This window comes from Fusarium oxysporum, chromosome 10 (assembly GCF_000149955.1).
Source record: "Fusarium oxysporum f. sp. lycopersici 4287 chromosome 10, whole genome shotgun sequence".
In the NCBI taxonomy this organism is placed as follows: Eukaryota; Fungi; Ascomycota; class Sordariomycetes; order Hypocreales; family Nectriaceae; genus Fusarium; species Fusarium oxysporum.
In genome coordinates this window covers 34,374-56,124 of record NC_030995.1, presented here as the reverse complement: position 1 = coordinate 56,124, position 21,751 = coordinate 34,374, and the positions used below count along the sequence as shown (strand labels likewise).

Below are 21,751 nucleotides of genomic sequence, written 5' to 3'. Positions count from 1 at the left end.
CCGACCCGGGGGCGATTTGATTGATATAAACCTCGTTTCGTCGCTGCTTTAGATATGGGACATCAAAACTCATCCAGTTGACAAGGTGTAGTCATGGCTGAGCGACGCGATTCTTTCGGTATGAAACCTGATGTCGATGCTGTTGAGGATATCATCAAGACACCTCATCATGAAGCTCACGATGCGTCTGGTACGGTTAATTTGTATCAGGACGGAACTGTTGTTCTGGTCCCGACGCCTAGTCCTGACCCCAAGGGTAGAAACACCATTCCTTCTGATTATCGTCAACTCACATCTTTTAACAGATCCTCTCAACTTGCCCGTCTGGCGCAAGTACATGATCATCCTCCTCGTCGGTTTCTACTCCGGTATCTCAGTCCTGGGAACCTCCGGTCTCGGCTCCGTCGCCCCAGAGCTCTACGCGCTTTATCATAACGACAATCCCAAGCGTATTAGCGATTTGCTGACTTATCCCACTCTCTTCATGGGAATTGGCAATTTGCTCTCCATGCCTCTCGCCAACGCCATCGGCCGACGACCTGTCTTTCTCTTCTCCTTGCTGCTTCTGACAGTTTCTGGAATTTGGTGTGCTTGCTCAAAGTCGCTTACCAGCCATATCGCGGGCCGTAACATCTTCAGTCTAGCTGCTGGGCAGAGCGAGGCCCTTGCACCTTTGATCGTGCAAGAGATTCACTTCCTTCATCAACATGGCATCAAGCTGTCTTATTTTGTTGGAGTTCAGAACACACTTACTGCGGCCCTCTTCACTGCGACTACATACATCGTCCCATCGCTTGGATTGCCCTGGTGGTATGGTATCATGACCATCATCAATGGTTTCACGATGATCATGTCTATCTTCTTCCTGGCTGAGACCAGGGTTCAAATCCACGACACTCCACGACACATTTGTGAATATGGCGTGGATATGGATGCTGACTAATAATTTCGATGTGGAATGGGTGGAAATGGATCCATTATGGAAATGGATCCATATTGTGGAATTCGTGGAATGGAAACCTACTTCGTCCAACAATGGTAATTAATGGGTCCCGCCCGCCCTCGGTGACGTCAATGTTTTTGTCATTGGTCCATTAAAATCCGCCGTTGCTTGACGCAAAGGCAACACACCCACCGACGTTCCTGTTTCTTGTTATGCTGGATATTCGTAGCCGAACCGATATACCTATAGACGCGCCTTGCCGTCTCTCTCCGTCAAGATCCAGCTTTTGTAGAGCTGAAAGAGCCGTTGATTGTCCTCTTCTGTTCGTTCTGGAACGGATGTGGTTGACTTGGTAGGATGGGGAGTGGCCATTTCGATTTGGGGTAGTAACGCGAGTAACAGTGAAGCCCCCAGAATGGACTCATTGTGTACGGAGGAAAATGGGGTGGCAAATCGATGTTGTGTTGTTGTGGGTGATAGAAAGTACTTAGGATATGCGGGATTTCACAAGGAAATCAAGGTATTTTCGAACCCCACCTAAAATATTCCACGATTTCCACATGTGGAACATGTGGAAGGGGCTTCGTGGCGTGGATATGGAAATGCTGAAGCCCACGTGGAATGGAATGGAATGGATATGGATCCACATTATGGATCCATATGTGGATTTCGTGGTATGGATTTGAACCCTGGCTGAGACTCGCTACGACCGACCCGAGGACGCGACTGGTAAGCTTTTTCAGTCCTCTTCATTAGTCGATACTAACCTTAAACAGAGGGTGCAGTCCATCTGAAGCTCGACAAGAACGGCAACGTAGCCCGCGAAGGTACCAACGAAGTTTTGTACCAAGTCACAACCCGCAACGGCGTTGTTCTCCAACCTGAGAAGTTTGGCGAGAGAACATGGCGCCACGATATGAAGTTGTTCCACGGCAAGGCGGACTGGAAGAGCCTTGTCTCATTCTACAAGGACGTCGGGCTCTCTCTCATCCTGCCACCTATCTTCTGGATCTTTATCCTCAATGGTGCTTTCCTAGGTCTTTACATCTACCAAGCCTCAACCTTCGCTGTTATTCTGGTGCAGCCGCCCTATAACTTCGACGGCAAACTTCTCGGCTATGTGCAGCTTGTTCAGATCATCGATTGTCTGCTTGCCGTCCCGCTGCTCGGATATGGCTCGGATATCATCTGCAGATTCATGAGTCGACGAAATAAAGGTGTTTTCGAGGTAAGCTTCCTTCCCAGCTTTTCAAGACCGCATACTGACTGATACAGCCTGAATATCGTCTTCTTGTCTTGGTCATCCCGGCGGCTTGTGCGATCATCTCAGCAATTGTCTACGGTCACGCAGCCGCCTCGCCCAACGACTATCACTGGATCGCTATCGTCGCTCCATATCACCTCGGCTTCTTTTCTTTCCTCGGTGCGAACTTGGTCGGAATCACTTTCGTCATGGATAGTTACCCCAACAAGTCTGGACCTCTTCTTCTGGTGGTTTGCGCTGGCCGGGGTTTCGTGTCATTCGGTTTGAGCTACGCGACTGTACCTTCGATTCAATCCCTTGGGTACGACGGTGCGATGAACATTCTTGCTATTATCTGTGGCATTCTGAGTGGTATGGGAATCATCATGTACTTTATCGGCAAGCGTGTTCGTGAGTGGGCGCGTCGACGTATCTGGCCTAAGCATCACGAGGAGTAGGGTTTGGCAAGAAACGAGGATATGGAGACTAGAACATTATGTCTCCAACTTGATTAATTGAGGACCTATATTGAATGATTCAGGGTGCAGAGATCCACGTATCTGTCTTCTTGCATATGAATTCTATAATGCAATGCTTTAGTGTGAAGTCTCATTACTGCCTAATCGGGAAATATCAAGAGTGGGATGGTTGGATGACAAACCACGAACCAGCAGATTGCTATTGGCGAGCCGTGTCCTTGCTGGACATAAAACTCGCCTCTGTTAAGCGACTTTCGCTGCATTGATCTTTCTCCTGACAAGGCCTTTAAACGGCCAGTCATATTACGGCTTCTTATATGGACCTCAGCTATAGACTTTTTCTTGTGTAACAGCTTCAGTTCTTAGGCTAGCACGTTTTTTTTTTGTTTCGTTTATCAGCATTGACTCCGTCGCTGAACTACCAATGGCATTGCATCCATGCACGTCAAACTCATGCACTATAGCCTAGTGGAACCATACGCCAACAGTGAGTTTAATTAGACCTTATGCAAAGCAGCGCGGGTAGCCCATGCATTGAATTGCAGGGATCAAATTCTGCTTCTAGTTCCAGAAGAATGCTAATGCATTCAGACATGGAGCCCGTTGCATAAAAGATAGCCTGTCAAGGTTACATAGACGACAACATAGAGTATCGCGTTAAAGGGCAGACACAGGATCTCGTGAACATCTGTCAGGGTTCTTAAAGGACTGCAGTCCCTGGTATTTGTTCTCCTTGCTTTTCTCTCATGCGGTTTTGCTTCGCGCCCATCAGCCATTCGTTATATCACGAAACCGAGTAGTCGATCTTATCGAGCTAATACAGCAAATAATCACATCCCTAATTCATCTTTCGTTCAATGTTCTCCGCAATGGCCAAATCAAAGTCCAAGACAGAGGCGTCGCCCGACACCGACACCGCCCCCACAGAACCAACTCCCCGTCCCGTGAGCACCTGCGGCAGCGAGCATCTTCTCATGACAACCCGTCGCCAAGCATCAGAACAATATGCCAAAGCAGCCAAAGCCGAAAAGGCCTACCGCACCAAGAAGCGCGCTGCTCTCGCTCGCGCCAACTACAACGAAACAAAGACACACTTCAAAGAAGCCTTCTCGCACCTCTGGCTTGCGTTGAAGGGCGTGTTCCCGGTGATCAAGAACTCAAGATATCTTCTGGGTGAGAGGCGCGATAAGAGGAGACAAGAGGCTGAGAAGAAGAAGCGAGAGAAGAATCTGGAGAGGAAGAAGAAGCTTGAGGAGCAGCTGGCGAAGGAAGAGGCGGAGGCAGAGGCTGATGGAAAGAAGGGGGAGGATAAGTCTGAGGAGTAGGGACTTTAATGAATCATGGGCTTACGCTTGTGATGATGGCTTGTCGGTGTTTTGTACCTTGACTTTTGAGGGTGGCGTTTGTCTCTGGCTTGAGGCAGCGATACCCAACTTTCACTCGTTTATTTCCTTTGTCCTAAGGCAATATAGATTATTGCAGTACTTTATATGTAATCAAACAATGTTTAATCAATAAGCAAATCTTTGCCTAATATTACTTGAATCTCCACGCTTGAGGTCTCAGTGTAACTGAGAGAGCAATAGCAAAAGCCTTATCCAGGATATAGCGTAAACCCGATCGCTACATCATCCAGACCTGCTCTTCATTGACTTTGGAAATGCACCGGTAGCTTCAGGCATGCGACACAGAAACTCAATGGTTGAGGTCCAGATCTGCTCCCTCCTTGACAGTGCTCCAATACTTCTCCGCACTTCGCTGACGCAAAGCCCGTCCCCATTTCATGACGGGGAAGATTGTCAGGTTATGCGCCAGACCAGCGAACGCACCCAGGATGAAAGCATTCTGGTAGCCCAGGTTGACAACCCAAGGAGTGACACTGACAGTATTAGCGGAAGCCCATGGTCAATGAGTCGGGTTTGTGTGCTTACCCATATCCAATACCGAAAGCCATCGTATTTCGGATAATGATGGCAGTGGCCAAGGCTTCACTTGCAAGATCGCGATAGCAATCGATGCAGTACGCAATGGAGATCTGCGAACCGGCAGTCGTGGTGAAAGAGATGACGCCCATCGCAAAGACGATTGAGAACCAATGCGCCTCGTAATAAGCTCCGACACCGAACAAGATGCATCCAAAGGGAATGAGGATGAGAGAGGGCAGGAAGAGCCAGAGTCGGTGCTCAGCCTCCATGAAGCCCCCGTTTCGACGTGCCATCTTGATGATGAATTTATCGCCAAAGATTCCAGTGTAGATGCACCTAGTTTCTGTCAGCTTCTCACTCGATCGCGGGCGTCGGGGACTTACGCGAGGGTTGTTCCAACAAGAGGAGCGATGAATGTCAGCCCAACTGTCGAAGTAGGCATGTTATAAGGCTTGTTCGACAGAACCATAGACTCTGTCGCGTTCAAAACAGAAAGCCAGACAATATTGCAACCATAGATGAAACCAGCATATGAGATGATGGGAAACGCGAGGAGGAGAATCGGTCGGCTGATGAGCTTGATGAGTCTGTTCTCGCCTTTCAGGTTCTTGCGCTCAATGGGCTTCAGGCGAGAGATGCGGGACTTCTTGCTAAACTGGGTGTTATCGAGATCAAAGGTCTCGTTAGGTGCGCTGACGTTGGTCAGAGTGGTAGTCGCAACTTGGTCTTGTTCAGCACCGTGCTTCGTATCGAGATCGTCTTTGGTATCGGGCTCAGTCGATGTCTTATTCGCGCTAGACACGGTCTGTCGTTCGATATGGTTGCTTGTCATATACTTTGCTCTATCGAACTTGGTCTCTTCCATGAAGAAGAAGATGATGAGGAGCAGGACGGCGCAGAAGATGGCACACCAGTACTGTGGGCCTATTAGTTTTTGCTTCTTGTCAATTGGGAAGCGAGTACTCACAAATACCCATTGATACCCTTGTCCATCGTTGATGAAGCCCATGATGAGTGGAGCGATGCCGTTGCTATAACCGAGTGCGAGAGCATAGAGAGCGATGAACTTGCCTCGTTCGTGGGTGAAGAACTGCGCCCAACTATTAGTCTATCATACGTCGTCACCTTGTGGGAATAATGACTTACGACGTCTGAAACAGTAATTTCCGCCAAAGACTCAATTGGCGCACCAAAGATGCCCTGCAGAATCTTGGTCGCGATCCACTCCCCGTTTGATCGCACATGTGGCTGCCAGACCATGACGCCCTGGCTATGTCAGCTTCAATACCATCATTCAGATTCAGAGGCTCACTAAAGTGCCCAATGTCGTCAACAGATACACAGGTCGCTTGCCGTACTGGATGGCGATGGCTTGCCAGATGATGCATCCCCAGCCGAAGAAGAGAAACTAGCAAAATGTTAGGCTGTCACTGAAGTCATCAAATGGAAATATAACTACCATGTATCCAGTCCCAGAGTTCAGATCATTGTAGCTCAGGCCAGTAGACTCCGACAGCGGTCCCAAAGTCGAGTACAGCGCAGACGAGCAAATGCCAATAACAAGTACATAACTAACATCACGTCAGTGGACTCCTAACACAGCATGATACCAAAGCGAGGCTGTACATACGCTGCCATGCAAAACGCAGAGAGGTATTTCCTCCTCGGCGACCAGTTCAGCGGATCATCCGGATGAGCTGACGGAGCTGGAACGAGAACAATGTCGTGCTCCGCTCCTTTGGCGTGCTGCGAGTCCATACTTCCCTGGGCGTCGACCAAGTGGACCGTCCCGGGAATCACCTCGATCTGATCTGCCACGTTGGCAGTGGTCTGACTCTGAGTGGGCATTGTGGGTATGATCCAAAGGGAAGATAACGGTGGAGTAAATCCGGTCGTATGTTTGTGGATTCTCTTGGTGGATGGCACCGTCAGCTGGGGTTGTTGTCCGTTTTATATATGCTTGCGGTCACCTATGACCTTATCTCAATAACACTCTGATAGTTCCAACACTAATTTCTCTGGTACCAGCGCCATGCCGTCGTAGCCCGCAAGACGTCTCCCAACCTTATCAGTCTTGACGTCAATCTCTCCACTTCTCAATGCGAAGCCGTTCATCTGAAGCATAGTTCTGGGGTAGCAGAAGCCAGAAATATCCCGATTTGGAGAATAGCTCCAGAAATTAGAGCACAAAGACAATGCGGGGGCGGAGCCATCCTTATCGCTAGCAGACAGCCCGGCCACTTGGTATCCAGGGATATCATCATCCGTAATCAGCTCCTCATTCTCAAGAGAACCGGCGTCTTGGCACGAAATGAATCCAATCTCGTGGGTCAGCAAAAAGAGAGACAACATTGCAGCCGATGAGCCGCAGGGAGATAAGGATATTTCCTACTCAAGTTAAAGCAGTTTCGTTGGCGAACTGTCTAATATTCTTGTCCAACCAGGTTACTAGAGTTTTCCGAGAGGCTCGGAATACTTCTCCGCATATCAAATCTTTAGCTTATCACAACAGGCGCTAGACCATGACTACTCGATCGGGAAATAAGAAACCCATCAAGTTACAGATTGTCGGGAATTACACTTCCAGCCAAAATGTTATATAGAGATGGATCAATTAGTGCGATAATGCTGCGTAATGAGATTCTCAGAAGATATAAGATAATATTCTGAACACTTGAGCCGATTTCTCATTCACAAACATCAATAGCCAATATGGTTGCTTCACAGTATCCCGTTCGCCCTGCACTTCGCCACGATGAAGAGGAAATCACTGGCTACGTAGACCCATGGGTAGTTTCCCCTGGTGAAACAGCCCACGTCAAGGTACCCCAGCCCTCTCATTTTCTTAGCCTCCATACTCACCATCTTAGATCTCCTCTACAAAGCCCAAGCTCAAGTATCAACTCGTCAGACTACTCCAAGGCCTTGACATGCCCCACGCTCCAACCCCTGCCAAAGAAGTCATCGAGCATGGTCCCAAAGGCGAATTAAACGGTCGCTTTCAAGCGTCGCATCCGGGTTCTTACGCTGTTGTGGATGCATGGAAGAGAGAACCTTTGTTGGGCAAGTCAGAAGGCGTTGAAATTGACTTTTATGTTCAGCCTTGGATGCTTAATGCTCCTCACCCTCAAGCTATCTTGTCCAACCTTGACTCCGCCAAGAGCGCTGGTATAGCTGTTCTTATTGATCGGGATAATCAGCTTCTTGTGTGGATTGGTACCTCTAATGGCGTTGAGGTCAAGAAGATCGCTTCTTCAGCCCGTGAACGTCGATGGTTCCATGTTTGCATCACTCTCAAGGAGAGGGAGTTCCAGTTGCAGCTCACTCACATTGCTTCTGGAAACGAAATTGCTCCTTCATCAACCACTGTTCAAACATCTCTTTCCAACACTCCCCGTCTGGACTCGGGTACCCCTATGTACTTTGCAGCCACTACAGCTGCCAGCCCAACATCTGCTTCACAACTACCAGTCCACTTCTTCAACGGCCGCATCGAAGCTCCCCGCTTCAGAGCCTTAGGTCGAAAGAACTGGGACATCGCACGATACGACTTCTCTGTTGGGATTGACACAGATGAGATTTTCGATGTCTCTGGTTCTGGTCTTGATGGCGTTCTTGTCAATGCGCCAACTCGAGCTATTCGCGGGCATGACTGGGATCACAAGCTCATTGGACTCGGCTGGAAGGAAGCAACGTATGGTTTCGGTGCTATTCACTTTCACGACGACGATCTTGATGACGCTGCGTGGGACACCGACTTTGAGTTCACTGTCCCTTCTGATCTGCGCTCTGGTGCTTATGCGATCGAAGTTCAAGACACAGAGTCAGATCTCAAAGACGCAATTGTCTTCTTCGTCCGTCCGAAAGAAGTCCGACCGCAAGCAAAGATTGCTTTTGTCTTTTCGACATTTACATACCTGGCATATGCGAATGAGCATATGTATGACGAGACCAAGTCAACACATATCTCATTCCCCGAAGGTGTTCAGCTCGTCGCGTCTGATAACTATTACAAGATGGTGCGACGGCATGATCTTGGTCTCGCTATCTACGATCTCCACAGCGATGGCTCAGGCGTTGTATACAGTACCACCAAGCGACCGATTCTGAACGTGCGTCCTGATTATATCCACTGGGGCTTTCAGCGACCACGGGAGTTCTCAGCTGATCTATTGATGGTCGGATTTCTTGAGAAGCATTTCGGCGACGGTTTACGACATTCTCACAGACCATGACCTTCATCTCCGCGGCCGCGCTGCATTGTCTCAATACGATGTTGTCATTTCTGGCTCACATCCAGAGTACCCTTCTGCAGAATCTCTGGATGCTTACGAGGGGCATGCCAAAAATGGAGGATCGCTTATTTATGCCGGCGGCAACGGTTTCTATGTAAGCATCGTGATTATTCCAAGCACTACGATGCTAACAATTCTCTAGTGGAAGTCGGTTACGGACCCGAAGCGACCTCACCGCATGGAAGTGCGACGCGCTGATGTCGGGGCACGAACCCACGAGAACCCTCCAGGCGAGCGCCATCACGCATTGAACGGTCAACTCGGTGGCCTCTGGCGCTCAATCGGCCGCCCACCCAACGAGCTCTGGGGCATTGGCAGTTGTGCTTCTGGCAAAGGACCCGGTCGACCTTTCATTCCAACTGATGAAGCCCTTAACAATCCTTCACTAGATTGGCTCTGGAAGGGTCTCAACGAAGAGTCTCGGAAGCTCCTCGGTACAAAGGGTCTTGCCGGCGGTGCAAGTGGCGATGAGCTCGATCGTCTTGATGTCGCGATCGGTAGTCCCGCCAATGCGATCTTGCTTGCTCGAAGCGAGCGACATGATGATCATTTCATGCTGTTCAATGAAGAGCTCATCTTCCCCATGATCGGGACCCTCGGCTCAACTTCACCGCTTGTGAGGAGCGACATGGTATACTATGAGACGAATGGAGGCGGTTCTGTTTTCAGTGTTGGTAGTATTAACTGGAATAACTCTCTGGCTTGGGATGGGTATCAGAATGATATTGCACAGGTGACTGAAAATGTCATCCGGGAGTTCCTCGCCCGTGGGAAGAAGAATGCATCGGCATGAAAACAATGAAGCAAACCCGCAAGGCCAAAAGCAAGAATAGCGTTTTTTCGCCTCAAGCTCAAATAAACATATCTATATACAAATTCCCAAATCTATCCATCTACTTATTGTACAGTTTTCGTATCTGCCATTCCTCCCCTTGAAACGTATGTCACCCTCGTTACATCTCACTCAACCCCGCTGTCGCTATGAACAACGACCTTCTCTGCATCCTTTCCAGCAGCCATCTCCTCAAAGTAAGACTCATCCTTCTTCTCACGGCTGACATACCCGGGTGGCGTCCACTTCGCGCTCTCCCATGCCTTGAGGTCAGGCAAACAGTACATCATGTCAATATGCTCGAGACTAAGAGTCTTTGACTCATAGAGGAAGAAGTATACGATGACGGTACCGATCAGATTCATGCCGGCGAAAACATAACCGAAGGCGTAGGAGATGCCGGCGTCGGCGAAGGGAGTCAGGAAGCTGATGAGGACTTGTTCATGTTAGCATTAGCACGCTAGGCTTGTTAAGGAACACTTACAATTTGCAAGCCAGTTGCTTGCAGTAGCCAAAGAAGCCTGCTTCGCGCGAGTGCGCAAAGGAAAGACTTCCCCAACAACGACCCAGCCGAGTGGACCCCAGCTGACAGCAAAAGAGGCGATGAACATGCAAGCGGAAACAATCATGACGATGCCACTGGTACTGCTGCCCTCGGGGTCTATGGCTGTTCCGACAGATGCAAAGATGAGCAGCCAAGCTGTCTGCCACAAGCCACCAATGATGAGAGGCCAGCGTCGACCGAACTTTTCTGCGGAGTAGATGCCGAAGAAAGTCATTCCGACGTTGATTGCGCCGAGGATTAGTTGGACCAGGATAGGATCGTCGATGCCGGCGGACTCGAAGATGGTCGCTCCGTAGTACTGTTATCATGTTAGTTGTTATCGCTAAATGACATCGGTTAACTTACGAAGAAATAGTTGGCGCCAGTCCACTGTTGGAAGAACTGGACAGCCATACCAAGCAGAGTTCGGTACAGGAGCTTCGGTCCCTTGTTGCGCACACCAAAGCATTCCAACCAGCTTCCCTGCCCAACTTTTCGTTCCTCCTCAAGAAGAATCCTCATCTCCTGGATATTGTCCTCAACCAGAGGATTCTTCACATCACTCATCATCCCCCTCAATCTCGCCAGCGACGTCCTAACACCATCCCAATCCTCCCTCATAGCAAGCCATCTCGGCGACTCAGGACAAGCCAAGACTCCAAGCCCAAGAGGAATCGAGAAGGCCATCTCAATAGCGATAACGATTCTCCACGACGCATCATTATCCTCAATCTCTCGAACTCCATAGTTGACGATATTTGAGATGAGAATGCCGAAGCAGATCATGAGCTGATATGACGAAACGACAGCGCCGCGGATTTCTCGAGGTGCACACTCGCTTTGGAACATGGGGACACCGATGGAGAGCGCGCCGACACCAAGACCGGCGATGAGGCGGCCTATCATCATGTGGACCCATGAGTATATGGCTGTGATTTGGATGACGTTGCCGAGGAGGAAGATTACGACGAAAATGGTGAGACTCCATCGCCTACCATACCAATCTGCGGTGCTGAGTCGAGATGTTAATAGACTGTTGAGTAAATAGAGATGGGGGGACCGACTAAGATCCTGACAGGGCTCCAATGAGACATCCGATGCTCATAAGAGACACGAGGATACCTTGGATGGCGGGTACCCAGTATTTAGTACCGTCATCATCTGTTTGAGCGAAACGATCGACGTAGTCTCTGAATAGAAGCATAGCCGAGATTTGACCTGTTTCACGTCAGACTCAATGACTCCAAGAGCTTGGGTATCGCTCACCAGTATCATAGCCAAACAGAAAGCCTCCAAGAGAGGTGATGAGGGCCAAGACCAGAGCCTCAGCTCCGCAGGCTACCCCGTTGACAGTGAAAGATCTGGTTATCGTATCAGCTCTAGTTTATTACCTCAAGGTTGTAAGAGATAAGAGACATACTTGTTCCCAAGCATATCGTCAGTCAATATCTTGTAAACCCAAAACTAATTGATCTTCTCTTCCCCTTCAACGCGGTCTGTACTGTCTTTTTATTCCCTCCATTCTCAGCGGATCCTTTAAAAAAGGAGTCCTGACTACAATACATCGCAAGTCCCATGAGGCCTTTCGAAACCACGACAACGCGATACTCAAACCTCCAATTCTGCTCAGCGGATCAATACGTCTCATCGCCATCCTATCGGGGAACAAGGCTAAATAGAACTTTCACCTTTAACCGTCAAGGTGAGGCTCCCCGGATATAACCAGCTCAGAAGGGCCGAATCCAGGGGTTTATTGGGCCGAAGAGCGCCGGACCGGTGAGCTTAGTTATCCTGGCGATGTTTATTCTCCGTGGGATGTGTTTTTTTGTGGAGAATCACGTCGTGGGGTCACCGCCGGACTTCCCCATGATAGGAGAAATGCGGTTGTGGGATGGGAAAAAGTTGGGGTGATTCAGCGTCATGGGAGAAAGACCATGGTTTCTTGCTGCTGCCTGCACCGCTTGTTTGTTGTTACACTACAAAACCTCCGCTGTGATACAAGCGATATTTCGTGATCATCTGAGAATAAAAAGAGCACCTGACTTGCACGAAAAATTGCAAATAAAAACGTCAGCACAGACGAATTCCGCGGCAGTGAGGCCGGTATAGCCGGTCTTGGCGTCCATCAGCTCGGGACGGAACAGCCATCACCTGACTTCGGCAAAGATACTGGAAGGCATGGGACTTGCGGAGATTTATTTAAGTATTATGCTTGAAGTTAAATGACTCAGGTAAATTCTCGCGTCACGTTTTTTATAAAGCAACGTTCCATTACGCACTGAGCAATCGCTGCCTTGTGCAATTAGCACTCTTTCGGAAGAATTTGAATTGAGTGGCATGACAGCGCGACTTACCGTCTCCGGATTATTCCTCTGTACCACAGAGCATTTTGTGTAATCGAGCATTATCTAAGTTTGAGATATACTAGTAATGACAATGAATATTTTACAATGAATGCTGTAATTGACCTAAATTCTGTGTGGTGACACAACTTCTCCGTCACAGTCCTTGAGTGGAATCAATACATCTGGTGTGCTCATTATTTGTCAATCTCGACTGAAGACTATTGACTAGGTGGCACCAGCGATTTGGGACATCTACGCGACTTGGGTAAGTAGAAGGTAATCTTGCAAGATCTCATAGAGTAGCCAGCATAGTTTTACCCTTGTTTTGCCATTTAATCGTCTTATACAGAAGTAAATTCAAGAAAATCGAAATATTATCAAACTCTAGGTTAGGTCAACCAGGCCAAGGCTAATCGAAGGGAAGAGAACTAACCCCACTTGAACAGGACTATAAGCGTCTAGGAAGATGCCTTACTTTGATTGGACCAGTGTTACTCCACTCCAGCACCACTAAAATCCACTTCAAAACCTCCAAAATCCAAACGGCCCTTTGGTTGGACAGGCTATAAATAGAATTTATCACGGAGCTGAACGGCCCGGCCCAGATGCTGGAAATAACCAGAAAGCCATGACCCAACAACTCGGAAATAATACGTGGAGCAGAGTCACTGAATCAACACTCTAGCCAAGCCTTGATTATGTTTTCCTCTCTCAAAAAGCCAAAAGTCAACACTTCGGATGCCGTTCGTCGTGGTACATGGGTATAAACTATGTCTCAGGACTTGCAGTGCCTAGATCGTTTGTCAAGCCTCATGTTTATGAAAGCTTACGTCATACGTGCCAGCTGCGATGACAGCTCTAGGCATCCACGCCTCTATTCGAGTTGCACATGAAACTTAACTCTCGCCCTTTTTTAACCACTCAAGCTCCCAGTAAACTTTCATCTTTTCATCATCATCGTTCCAAAATGTCGGAATATCGAGAAATACCAAAATTCACCGTCGATCTATCTCAACCTCCCGAGGCCCGCTATGACCATATCGTTCCGCACTTCAAGACCGCCGTGGACTCGTGCGATTTACCTTCCCTGTTCTATACCTTACTGGATGAGCTTGTTGGGAAATTTGCCGGGAAAATAATGGCTGCTGTCTCGCCGCTGATTATGCGACGTGTCCATTCAAAGGAAGAAAATGCAGAATTGGTGGGTATCTCGAAAGCGATCGGCATTCCCATGCACATCCTCGTTGCCTTCAATGTTCTCTTGGACCTTCTGCTGGGATGCACGAGCGGCGGGGCAAGAACGCTTGATCCAGATTCTGGTGGGAAAGCAACGACAATGCTTCATTTTCGGACTCTCAACTGGGGCATGCATCAGTTAAGAAATATTATCGTCGAACTCGACTTCGTCTGTACTCCCGGAGGTCCGGTTATTGCAACAACAATTGGGTATCTTGGGTACATTGGGGTTTTGACAGGAGTGCGGCAGGGCATGAGTTTAAGTTTGAACTTCAGACCGTACCATGCCGCGGAGACTCTTCGGCAAAGACTTTCTTACAGATACAACCAGGCAATGGTCGTTCTTGGGTACCGACAGTCCATCTCGAGCAGTTTGAGAGAAATTCTATTAGGCGACTCTACGATACCGGAGAGACAGTCCGATGAAGCGCACGAGACGGACAATGTCGGCCCTGATTTGCAGAACCAATATGTACAACACCTCCTCACAAAACTCTCGACATCAAATTCAACCGCCGCATATCTCATTCTCTGCCAACCGGACCGCGTCTTCGTCATCGAGAAAGACCATCGCAGCGCATCAATCCGCGAATCCGACACATTTCTCACGGCCTATAACCACGACGTCAAAGATGAAGACAACCCCGCGCATCTCCAACAAGCCGCAGCAGAACTTGCCGAAGGCGACGATGCAACAGGCATGGCAGACCTGGTGGCCTATTCACTTGAAAGAAAGCACGATTTGGATGAGTTATGGAGAAAACGTGTCCGAGCTTGTAAAAGAAGGTACAAGCTACGGAATGACGTCGTGACGAGGGCGGATGTTATCAAGTTTTTGCAAAATGATATGATTAGAAACGAGGAGACGCATTATGCTGTCATCATGGATCCGAAGGAGGGGAAGGTCACATGGCGGAGGGCGTATGAGTATGTTAGTGAGAGTGAAGGCGGGAGTACAGAGGAGAATTAATGTTTTCAAGACGCACGAGTGCCAGGACTCATACTAGTGGGTCTTGGAAACAGTATGATAGACCAAAAAAGTTACACGACGATCTAAAACGGTATCTTGGTACTTTCTGATCATGCACTTTCACGAATTGTGTTTTTGCTAAACGTGGTTGAAAGCGATACATCACACCAAGACCACGGTTCAATAGACATGATCCAAATACTATCCACGTTAATTTCAGTTGACTACTATCCAAATGTGTTCCTTTTCGTATTTTCAGGTAAATACAGGGCTTAGGCTTACTCGGTTGGCAATAATGTAAGCCGCATTGAAGCAGTAAGCCAATAAGATGGAGGTTTAAACGAACCAGCCAATCATATAGAGAATGGAGCAGGCCAGCATACATATGGGGACTGGACGAACCATCCAATCAAGCACTCTTCAGGAGCATGGCCAGGTACATCACAATAATCTGCTGGACTTCTTGGCAAAGTCCGAGTGTCATGGCATTTTGCTACCTTCTCTACGCAACAAAGCTTAGATGCACAGGGCAGAATCTGATGTCAGCAGGACTGTATGAGCGAAGAGTTATTTCACTCTGCTGCATAGAACTTCCTATTCTGTCTGAGAGACGGCAAAAATAGTGACCATAAATGGAATTAGTTGCGAACGCGGGATGCAAACGACCAGTATCTTGCTGCATTCAGGTTCGATGTTGGCATCGTCGCAAGGGTTGACATTCGGGGTAGCCTGCGACGCAGGGGTTTACCACAAGGCGTAGCACTCGACGGAAACCATTATCCAGTGACATATCGGCTTGCTCGGCACCTACTTCGGCTGGCGCAACTGCCGACCGTAGATCACGGCCAGTAGCTTCAACCTATGACTAAATAGCACTTTAGAATACACCTGCTTTGGAACACTTGACAAATATATAAGCCCATTTCATATTGATACTTCAGAACTGTGTAACCTAAGAACGTTTAAGTGTCAGAACGTTTACGAGACGAATATTTGAGTGCCCAGTCTCGTAGGTTTGTGGGATTATGTAGCAACGATCCTTCTTGAAAGTATCGACGTTACTAATCGCTGGGTTGGACAGTTACAACTCCGTCAGCCCAACGGCACGGTGATTTCATGGGTCTGTGCGGTCTTGACAAAAGGACTCGTCGCTTGGACTCGAGACTTCCAACCTCAGCATCACGGGGCAGATGATTCGACAGTGTCAAGCTTCCAGACCCGCCATGAGTATCTTCTGACAGTTTCTGACAGACTGAGACATGGGTAACGGCAGCAGGGCTGAACTTCAGCCCTGGTATAGACCACTGATATACCCCCGGCACTTAATGATGATAGACAAAAACTGTAGAGAGAATTGAGCAAGTCTTTCTCCCGGTGATCATATCCACAAGGCCCCATGCGAAGGAATGAACTTTGTACTGGGGACGAGATGGGAGCCCTATGTAGTAATTGCCGAGAGCACGGCGCTCAAAACGAGTAGAGAAGGGAGTTGAGTGAAGATAAAAAGGTCATGTTGCCCTCCCCGAAAAGTACTTCATCACCATCTCACCTCTACCAGATCAACAACAATCTCAATATCACAGCCCCCCTCCTCCCTCAAAATGAAGACATCTACCATCCTTACTGCTCTCGGTGGCATGCTCGCCTTCAACGCCCAAGTCGTCAATGCGGGATGCTACACCACCGGCGACCCTTGGCCAAACAAAGATCAAGCAGCCCAATTCGTCTGGGACGCCTGCTACGGTTCTCAGGGCATGTTCTCTGGACAATTCAGACCCAAGCAAACCAAGTCCATGTGTCCCCGAAGCGGCCAGCTTGGTCTTGTCTTTGAATTGAAAACCAGTGGGGCCAGACGCTTGACCTTAATAACGACGACTGCTACACGCGCCTCAAGAACGAGATCTACGGATGTGACCGCGGCGGAGAGTCAACTGTTTCTAAGTGGCGTTTCCGGTGAGTTTGCATAAGCGTAGAGGCCTGTTAAGATTAGATGCTAACATTCCTGACAGTGCTGATCCCGGTAACTGTTAAATGTTGAGGGCATTTATGTTTAGGACCCCAAACGGGAAGAAGTGGAGAGTAGGAGGAAGGAGGGCCGAGTTGGAGGATTCTATTTCTATTTCACTCGTTTCAAAAGATAGCATTACTTCTCTTGCTGTAAACAGTATTAGTCACTCATTTCAGGTAGAACAAGAAAAAGACCCAAGCCTTTCAAGGAGCTTGTGGGAGGCCATCACATATTTTGCTATGCATTGGAATCTAGAAGCCCTTTATCTATGAAATATTAGAAACGACGTTTAGAGAAGCCATACAAAATCTCATTAATTTCAACTTGCGTCCACATTAGCCTATGGTCAAGTGTTAGGTCTATGAACTGAAAGTCCGATAGCTTACGGATCAAGCGTTCTGAAGCTGCGCCTCTTCATCCACATCTGGACTGCACGCTGCATCTGTTCTGTCAAGCCGTACGTCAAGGCGTTGACGAGCCCTATGAATTGTGTCGAAGCTTGGAGGCCAGTGAGCCACTTTGGTGATGTACCAACTGACTCAGCCAGGCGATTCGCCATGCCTGGCAGCCATAAGATTATGTATGCGATCGGATATCCGTTTAAAAGGAGCATCCTTCTCAAGTTGGGTGTTTTCGGTACACGGTGGTTTGGTCCGTTGCCCGTGGAGACATTTTGTGTGTTCTTCGTTCCATGGTCTTCAGTTGTAGGCGGTTCTGGTTCAGGCATGGCAGATGCTGACCATTGGACCTTTCCACCAGGCGACGTATCCTCTCCTTCGCTCTGGTCTCCCTTTGCTATGCCCCTTGACTCAAGTTCATACGAAGCCTCTACCGTGGTAGTGACCCATATCCGTTGTGTATCCGACTGCTCGGCGTTTTCTCGATCGATTCTCGACTGTGCGTTCGTGGTATATCCTTTTGTAGTAGAGGAAGAGAGACCGTATTTGACGAAACTGAAGAGTCGTCGGAGTTTGATGTATATGTAAGTGTAAATAGCCACTGTTGCAAGGAAGATGGCGATGCGCCAAGCGTGAGTGAGGCCGTAGCGGAGACCCAGATGTTGGGTCTGGATCCAGCACCAGTTACCGCTCACCGGGCCGTAGACATGGAGACCGAGCCCGACAAAACCTGCAAATTAATTCAGTATTATGGCCAGTCGTTTAGTTCCTATGATCCTACTGGTGATTGTGCCGGGGATCCAAGGTACAAGGCAGACAATTGCAGTCATCAGCCTCGACGAGTCGTCAAGAATCTGTTGTCGCTGAACCGCTAGTAGTACCGATACAGAGATAATAAGAATGTTGAAGTCGATCGCTTGTACCGAAAACTGACCAACCCAAGCATTGGCGACGCAACCAGTGCTCGGGGACGCTTTCGGATCTGCGTAGCCATCCTTAATGGCGAGGATACCAGATACTGTATTGTTGAGACTGTTGATGAAGTCTTCGTTATCGAGTTAGGTTGACGCAGGTGTCTGATGGGATTGACTGACCTACCTGCAACGAGGAGGTTCACAATCAACGCATGGCGAAAATGTCGTCGCGGCGGAGGAACAATAACATGAAGACAGAGCGCGAAAAAGCTCGCAACACAGGATAGCAACGATCCGGTTAATGTAGGAATTGAAATCGAAAGGTTGGCCGGAATATTGGCCATTATGGCTGGGGTCGTTGAAGAAAGTGAGGCATTTGCTTTTTCCAAACAATGCAAGACATCAACTCAACAGCTGAAGACTTTTCATTGTTATAAAACACCTGAAAGGGGGGGGGGGGGCCTGAGCCCAAAACTAGACCAACCTTGGAATGTCAAAATCGATGAAACTGCGCCAAAACGTGACATCTTCTCAGCATCACAAGTACCACCTTCCGCTTTTTCCACGTTCATGACAGAATTATTGCCGTTGGCCGTGTTTTACACTCTGCGCTAAAGAGATCGGCAGAAAGTGTATTATGAAACAGGAAGCTCTTCCAAGGGGATGGGGTGTTCTGATTGGTGGCTTGTTTTAGCTGTTCGAGAACCCCTGTTGATAATCGTAATAGCGCCATCCGACGTCGTACTCTCCGCTGCTCAGGGGCTGAGAATAGAGTTTGCAGTTATTGATTCTGTAACTTGTACGTCCAATAAGGGCTGTAGATCCGATGAGCCAAGGTTGGAGATGGGCTAAAGTGAAGCGATAAGATAGTCTTTTGGCTTGGCCACGAGGTCTAGAGTCTGCTTATAAAGAGTGGTTCGATGGCTTACCCGTCGGCCTAAATTATACCGCCACCAAAACTACTATTCTAGCAGTCTCTGTAGCGCCGATGATTACCTCTTTTGTGTCACTGACGAACACTTGCTGGGGTCTGCTGTTGCCAAGAACGCCTGCGGTTCATTATCTGCACCGCTAGGCTGGGGTTGTTACTCGTAGCTTGACGTTGTCGCTCCGAGATAATCTGATAAAGTCAACCATATAGACAGAAAAGGCTCTAGCTTAAACCTTTACCCAAGATAAACTCAAGGCGGGTAAACTAACTCCGACTAATAATATGTGTAACACCGTCAATGGCTTTGACAGGTACCCCAGTTCTTCAGGTAGACTAGCCATGTATAGAAAACATTGCGAGAGCATTAAAGTTTATACTACAGAAAGAAAACAAGTTCTCAGACTTCTCGGCATTCCCCAAACCACTGGAGTTTTACTTGACTTGCCCTCATGACCAAATGCTAAACAATATACATGGTTGTGAAACAGGGTCCACCGTCACTGCGTTACGTTACATCAAGAGTAAATGCCGACATGTCAGCGAAGATAATATCTAGTCTCTCAGCTGCAATGAATGGAAATTGATACAAAACTTGGGTCACGTCATTTCAGACACTAATTGGCTAGAAAGGTGCCTTAATGATAGACACAGCGATCGATCTATCGCGTCTTGGCTCGCTCCAAGTTATCTGCGGGTTCCACTGTACATCTTGATCAAACTATGACAAAGTCTATCTTATGCCGGCAGAGAGAAAGTTAGACCGACGCTCGGATAACGGGATATCCGTCGCGCTATTGACCACTTTTCAGCTTGACATGGGAGTCAGTTTGGGGTCAAAAGTGACTGAACTTCCGATCAATTGGAACTATATCTATTGACATGCAGTCTGAAACCAACTCTATTACCCATGTTCACCTCGTATCTGAGATTGACAAGAACACCAGGACAGGTTGTAACGCCGAGACTATTAACTGGTTAGAGGTTGAAGCCTATGATATCTCAGCAAGATCGACTAAGTTCTCTGTGCTGATATAAGCTCTCAGCCACAGGTCTCAACTGCAAATAACACATCTATCAGCAAGAAAGATACTTCCAGAAAACCTTAATGGCTTGGAAGATGATACTGGCTTATCAAAACATATAGTAACGAGTCTGTTATCTGATGTTGCTTGGAACACCCACCTGAAGAATGCATTAGTTCTAAGTCTTGTTCGGTCGTTCACAAGTCTACCACAAACCTTTAAAACTTCAATGAGAAATCGGGGGCGCTGCAGACTTAAGCACAACGTGTCTCAGCTCAGGCCGACTTGTTCGCTGGAAGCAGGCCAAGTAACTGTTATGTCAGCCCCATTCTATCTATGTATTCTGGCCATGCTATGAAAAGCTGGGGGGGAATTACAAGAAGTGCAGAGTAAAAAGCATATTAGGCTCAAATTTACAGCCTCGTAACTTCTCGGTAAGCGGCCAATATTTGCGAACTGTTGACATTTGAAGTAGCCATCTGCCTGAAAGCATAGTGTGATGGAAAACCATGTCGCCGAAGCTGAGAACCTGACTCAAAGTGGATTGAACCTCTCAGATCATATTGAGAAGTGGGATGCGGTAGGAGGCAGATAGAGTGTCTCTTTTGACATTGTGGCACTAAACTAAAATACTGGAGTGCGCGACAATTGCTGTGACCAAGAGTGAGATAAAGCTAGGGCAGTTATAGCTCTATCCGCGGGGCAATGAACTCGTGAAGGTAAACCAGTCTTCCAGCATAACCTTTCTGAAGGCCATCTTCATCGATTTCAGAAGACAGGAGTATACCCCTGTATTACCTCGAGGTCTGGAAAATGCACGAGTACGAGGTAAAGATGCACAACGGAACCTTACAGCGACACCAAGCAACCACGAAGCTGATAACATAAACATAGATTTAGTTGATAGAATATTAATTATAAAGAGATTTTCCTGTACATCCATTGGTCTTATTGCGACTTGAGCTTACGAGCTTGAGGGTATAGATAGTACCTTTCTTAGCAAAATAATTGGCCCTTTGCAAGAAAGATCGATAGATAGTGAGATTCCGATAATATGCGGAGCACTTCAGACGTTATAAAACCCCATTTTTCCGTCAAGGAAGAACGTATCAACTAAGTCATCGTTTGCAAGCAAGGGCCGTCTGTTTGGAGATGGAATTTAGAGTGGGTTCGGATCGAACGTGCCGAATGAGATTCGGGAGGGATGACAGGAGATTGGGAGAAGCTGGAGGTTCTGAGAAATCTCCCATTAGTCCTTGCTTTGACCTACCTATGGTCATTTTCGGTAAGAACCGTCATTAAGAACATAATCATCTTGAACTCGTGGTCGAGGTCAGAAGATTGAGAAAAAGGGTTGCTTAGTTATATTGGTTAGTATAAATCCTACTTCCGTCACACGCAAGGGCATGGAAGGCTAAGTTATGAAGTGCCTCATACCTGACGAGACAGAGGCGCGATAACACTCAATGATTAGTTACTTTATACGCCGGTTAACTCCAAGTTCTGGTGCACTATCAACATATCCCGGAGTGAAGTCCTCGCCTGGAATGTGAAATTGCGCTTGATGGCTGGATGGGGCCGGTGCATCCGTCAAGTGGCTATTTTTAGTACACCTTCAGGGGTTGGTTAGGCACATGTGCTGTTATTGAAGTGTAAAACCCGAACA

The 21,751-nt window shown here is 48.0% G+C and overlaps 8 protein-coding genes across 12 annotated transcripts; 5 read left to right on the top strand and 3 right to left on the bottom strand.

Moving 5' to 3' along the window:
- Positions 1-93: 93 nt before the first annotated feature.
- On the top strand, positions 94-2,644 carry FOXG_13595 (uncharacterized protein; the record flags this gene model as incomplete). The annotated part of the gene is made up of 5 exons (XM_018393586.1): positions 94-190; positions 306-880; positions 1,642-1,672; positions 1,720-2,171; positions 2,219-2,644. 5 exons carry the CDS (start codon positions 94-96, stop codon positions 2,642-2,644), a joined length of 1,581 nt encoding a protein of 526 aa, XP_018252875.1.
- Positions 2,645-3,534: 890 nt separating this feature from the next.
- Positions 3,535-3,990, top strand: FOXG_13594 (uncharacterized protein; the record flags this gene model as incomplete). The annotated part of the gene is made up of 1 exon (XM_018393585.1): positions 3,535-3,990. The coding sequence occupies one exon, from the start codon at positions 3,535-3,537 to the stop codon at positions 3,988-3,990; it is 456 nt and encodes a 151-aa protein (XP_018252874.1).
- A 370-nt stretch (positions 3,991-4,360) lies between these two features.
- On the bottom strand, positions 4,361-6,438 carry FOXG_13593 (uncharacterized protein; the record flags this gene model as incomplete). Its single annotated transcript, XM_018393584.1, has 8 exons — positions 4,361-4,544; positions 4,597-4,926; positions 4,974-5,506; positions 5,558-5,680; positions 5,737-5,856; positions 5,903-5,998; positions 6,050-6,161; positions 6,221-6,438. 8 exons carry the CDS (start codon positions 6,436-6,438, stop codon positions 4,361-4,363), a joined length of 1,716 nt encoding a protein of 571 aa, XP_018252873.1.
- An 864-nt stretch (positions 6,439-7,302) lies between these two features.
- FOXG_13592 (uncharacterized protein) lies at positions 7,303-9,678 on the top strand (the record flags this gene model as incomplete). The annotated part of the gene is made up of 4 exons (XM_018393583.1): positions 7,303-7,413; positions 7,461-8,799; positions 8,891-8,979; positions 9,028-9,678. 4 exons carry the CDS (start codon positions 7,303-7,305, stop codon positions 9,676-9,678), a joined length of 2,190 nt encoding a protein of 729 aa, XP_018252872.1.
- A 15-nt stretch (positions 9,679-9,693) lies between these two features.
- On the bottom strand, positions 9,694-11,950 carry FOXG_13591 (uncharacterized protein). 5 transcript variants are annotated; one of them, XM_018393578.1, is made up of 6 exons: positions 11,682-11,950; positions 11,528-11,622; positions 11,326-11,479; positions 10,628-11,273; positions 10,202-10,580; positions 9,694-10,153 (listed from the first exon to the last, which is right to left on the bottom strand). In XM_018393578.1, exons 1-6 carry the CDS (start codon positions 11,693-11,695, stop codon positions 9,846-9,848), a joined length of 1,596 nt encoding a protein of 531 aa, XP_018252867.1. In that variant the 5' UTR covers positions 11,696-11,950; the 3' UTR covers positions 9,694-9,845. The 5 variants fall into 5 exon arrangements, with proteins under 5 accessions (XP_018252867.1, XP_018252868.1, XP_018252869.1 ...); XM_018393579.1 differs by having other exon boundaries at positions 11,528-11,950; XM_018393580.1 differs by having other exon boundaries at positions 11,326-11,622.
- Positions 11,951-13,268: 1,318 nt separating this feature from the next.
- On the top strand, positions 13,269-15,052 carry FOXG_13590 (uncharacterized protein). Its single transcript, XM_018393577.1, has one exon. It carries the CDS (start codon positions 13,496-13,498, stop codon positions 14,810-14,812), a length of 1,317 nt encoding a protein of 438 aa, XP_018252866.1. The 5' UTR covers positions 13,269-13,495; the 3' UTR covers positions 14,813-15,052.
- Positions 15,053-16,413: 1,361 nt separating this feature from the next.
- Positions 16,414-16,850, top strand: FOXG_13589 (uncharacterized protein; the record flags this gene model as incomplete). The annotated part of the gene is made up of 2 exons (XM_018393576.1): positions 16,414-16,765; positions 16,822-16,850. The coding sequence occupies 2 exons, from the start codon at positions 16,414-16,416 to the stop codon at positions 16,848-16,850; spliced, it is 381 nt and encodes a 126-aa protein (XP_018252865.1).
- Positions 16,851-16,995: 145 nt separating this feature from the next.
- Positions 16,996-18,606, bottom strand: FOXG_13588 (uncharacterized protein). The gene is made up of 3 exons (XM_018393575.1): positions 18,317-18,606; positions 18,000-18,263; positions 16,996-17,948 (listed from the first exon to the last, which is right to left on the bottom strand). Exons 1-3 carry the CDS (start codon positions 18,474-18,476, stop codon positions 17,203-17,205), a joined length of 1,170 nt encoding a protein of 389 aa, XP_018252864.1. The 5' UTR covers positions 18,477-18,606; the 3' UTR covers positions 16,996-17,202.
- Between the last annotated feature and the right edge of the window lie 3,145 nt (positions 18,607-21,751).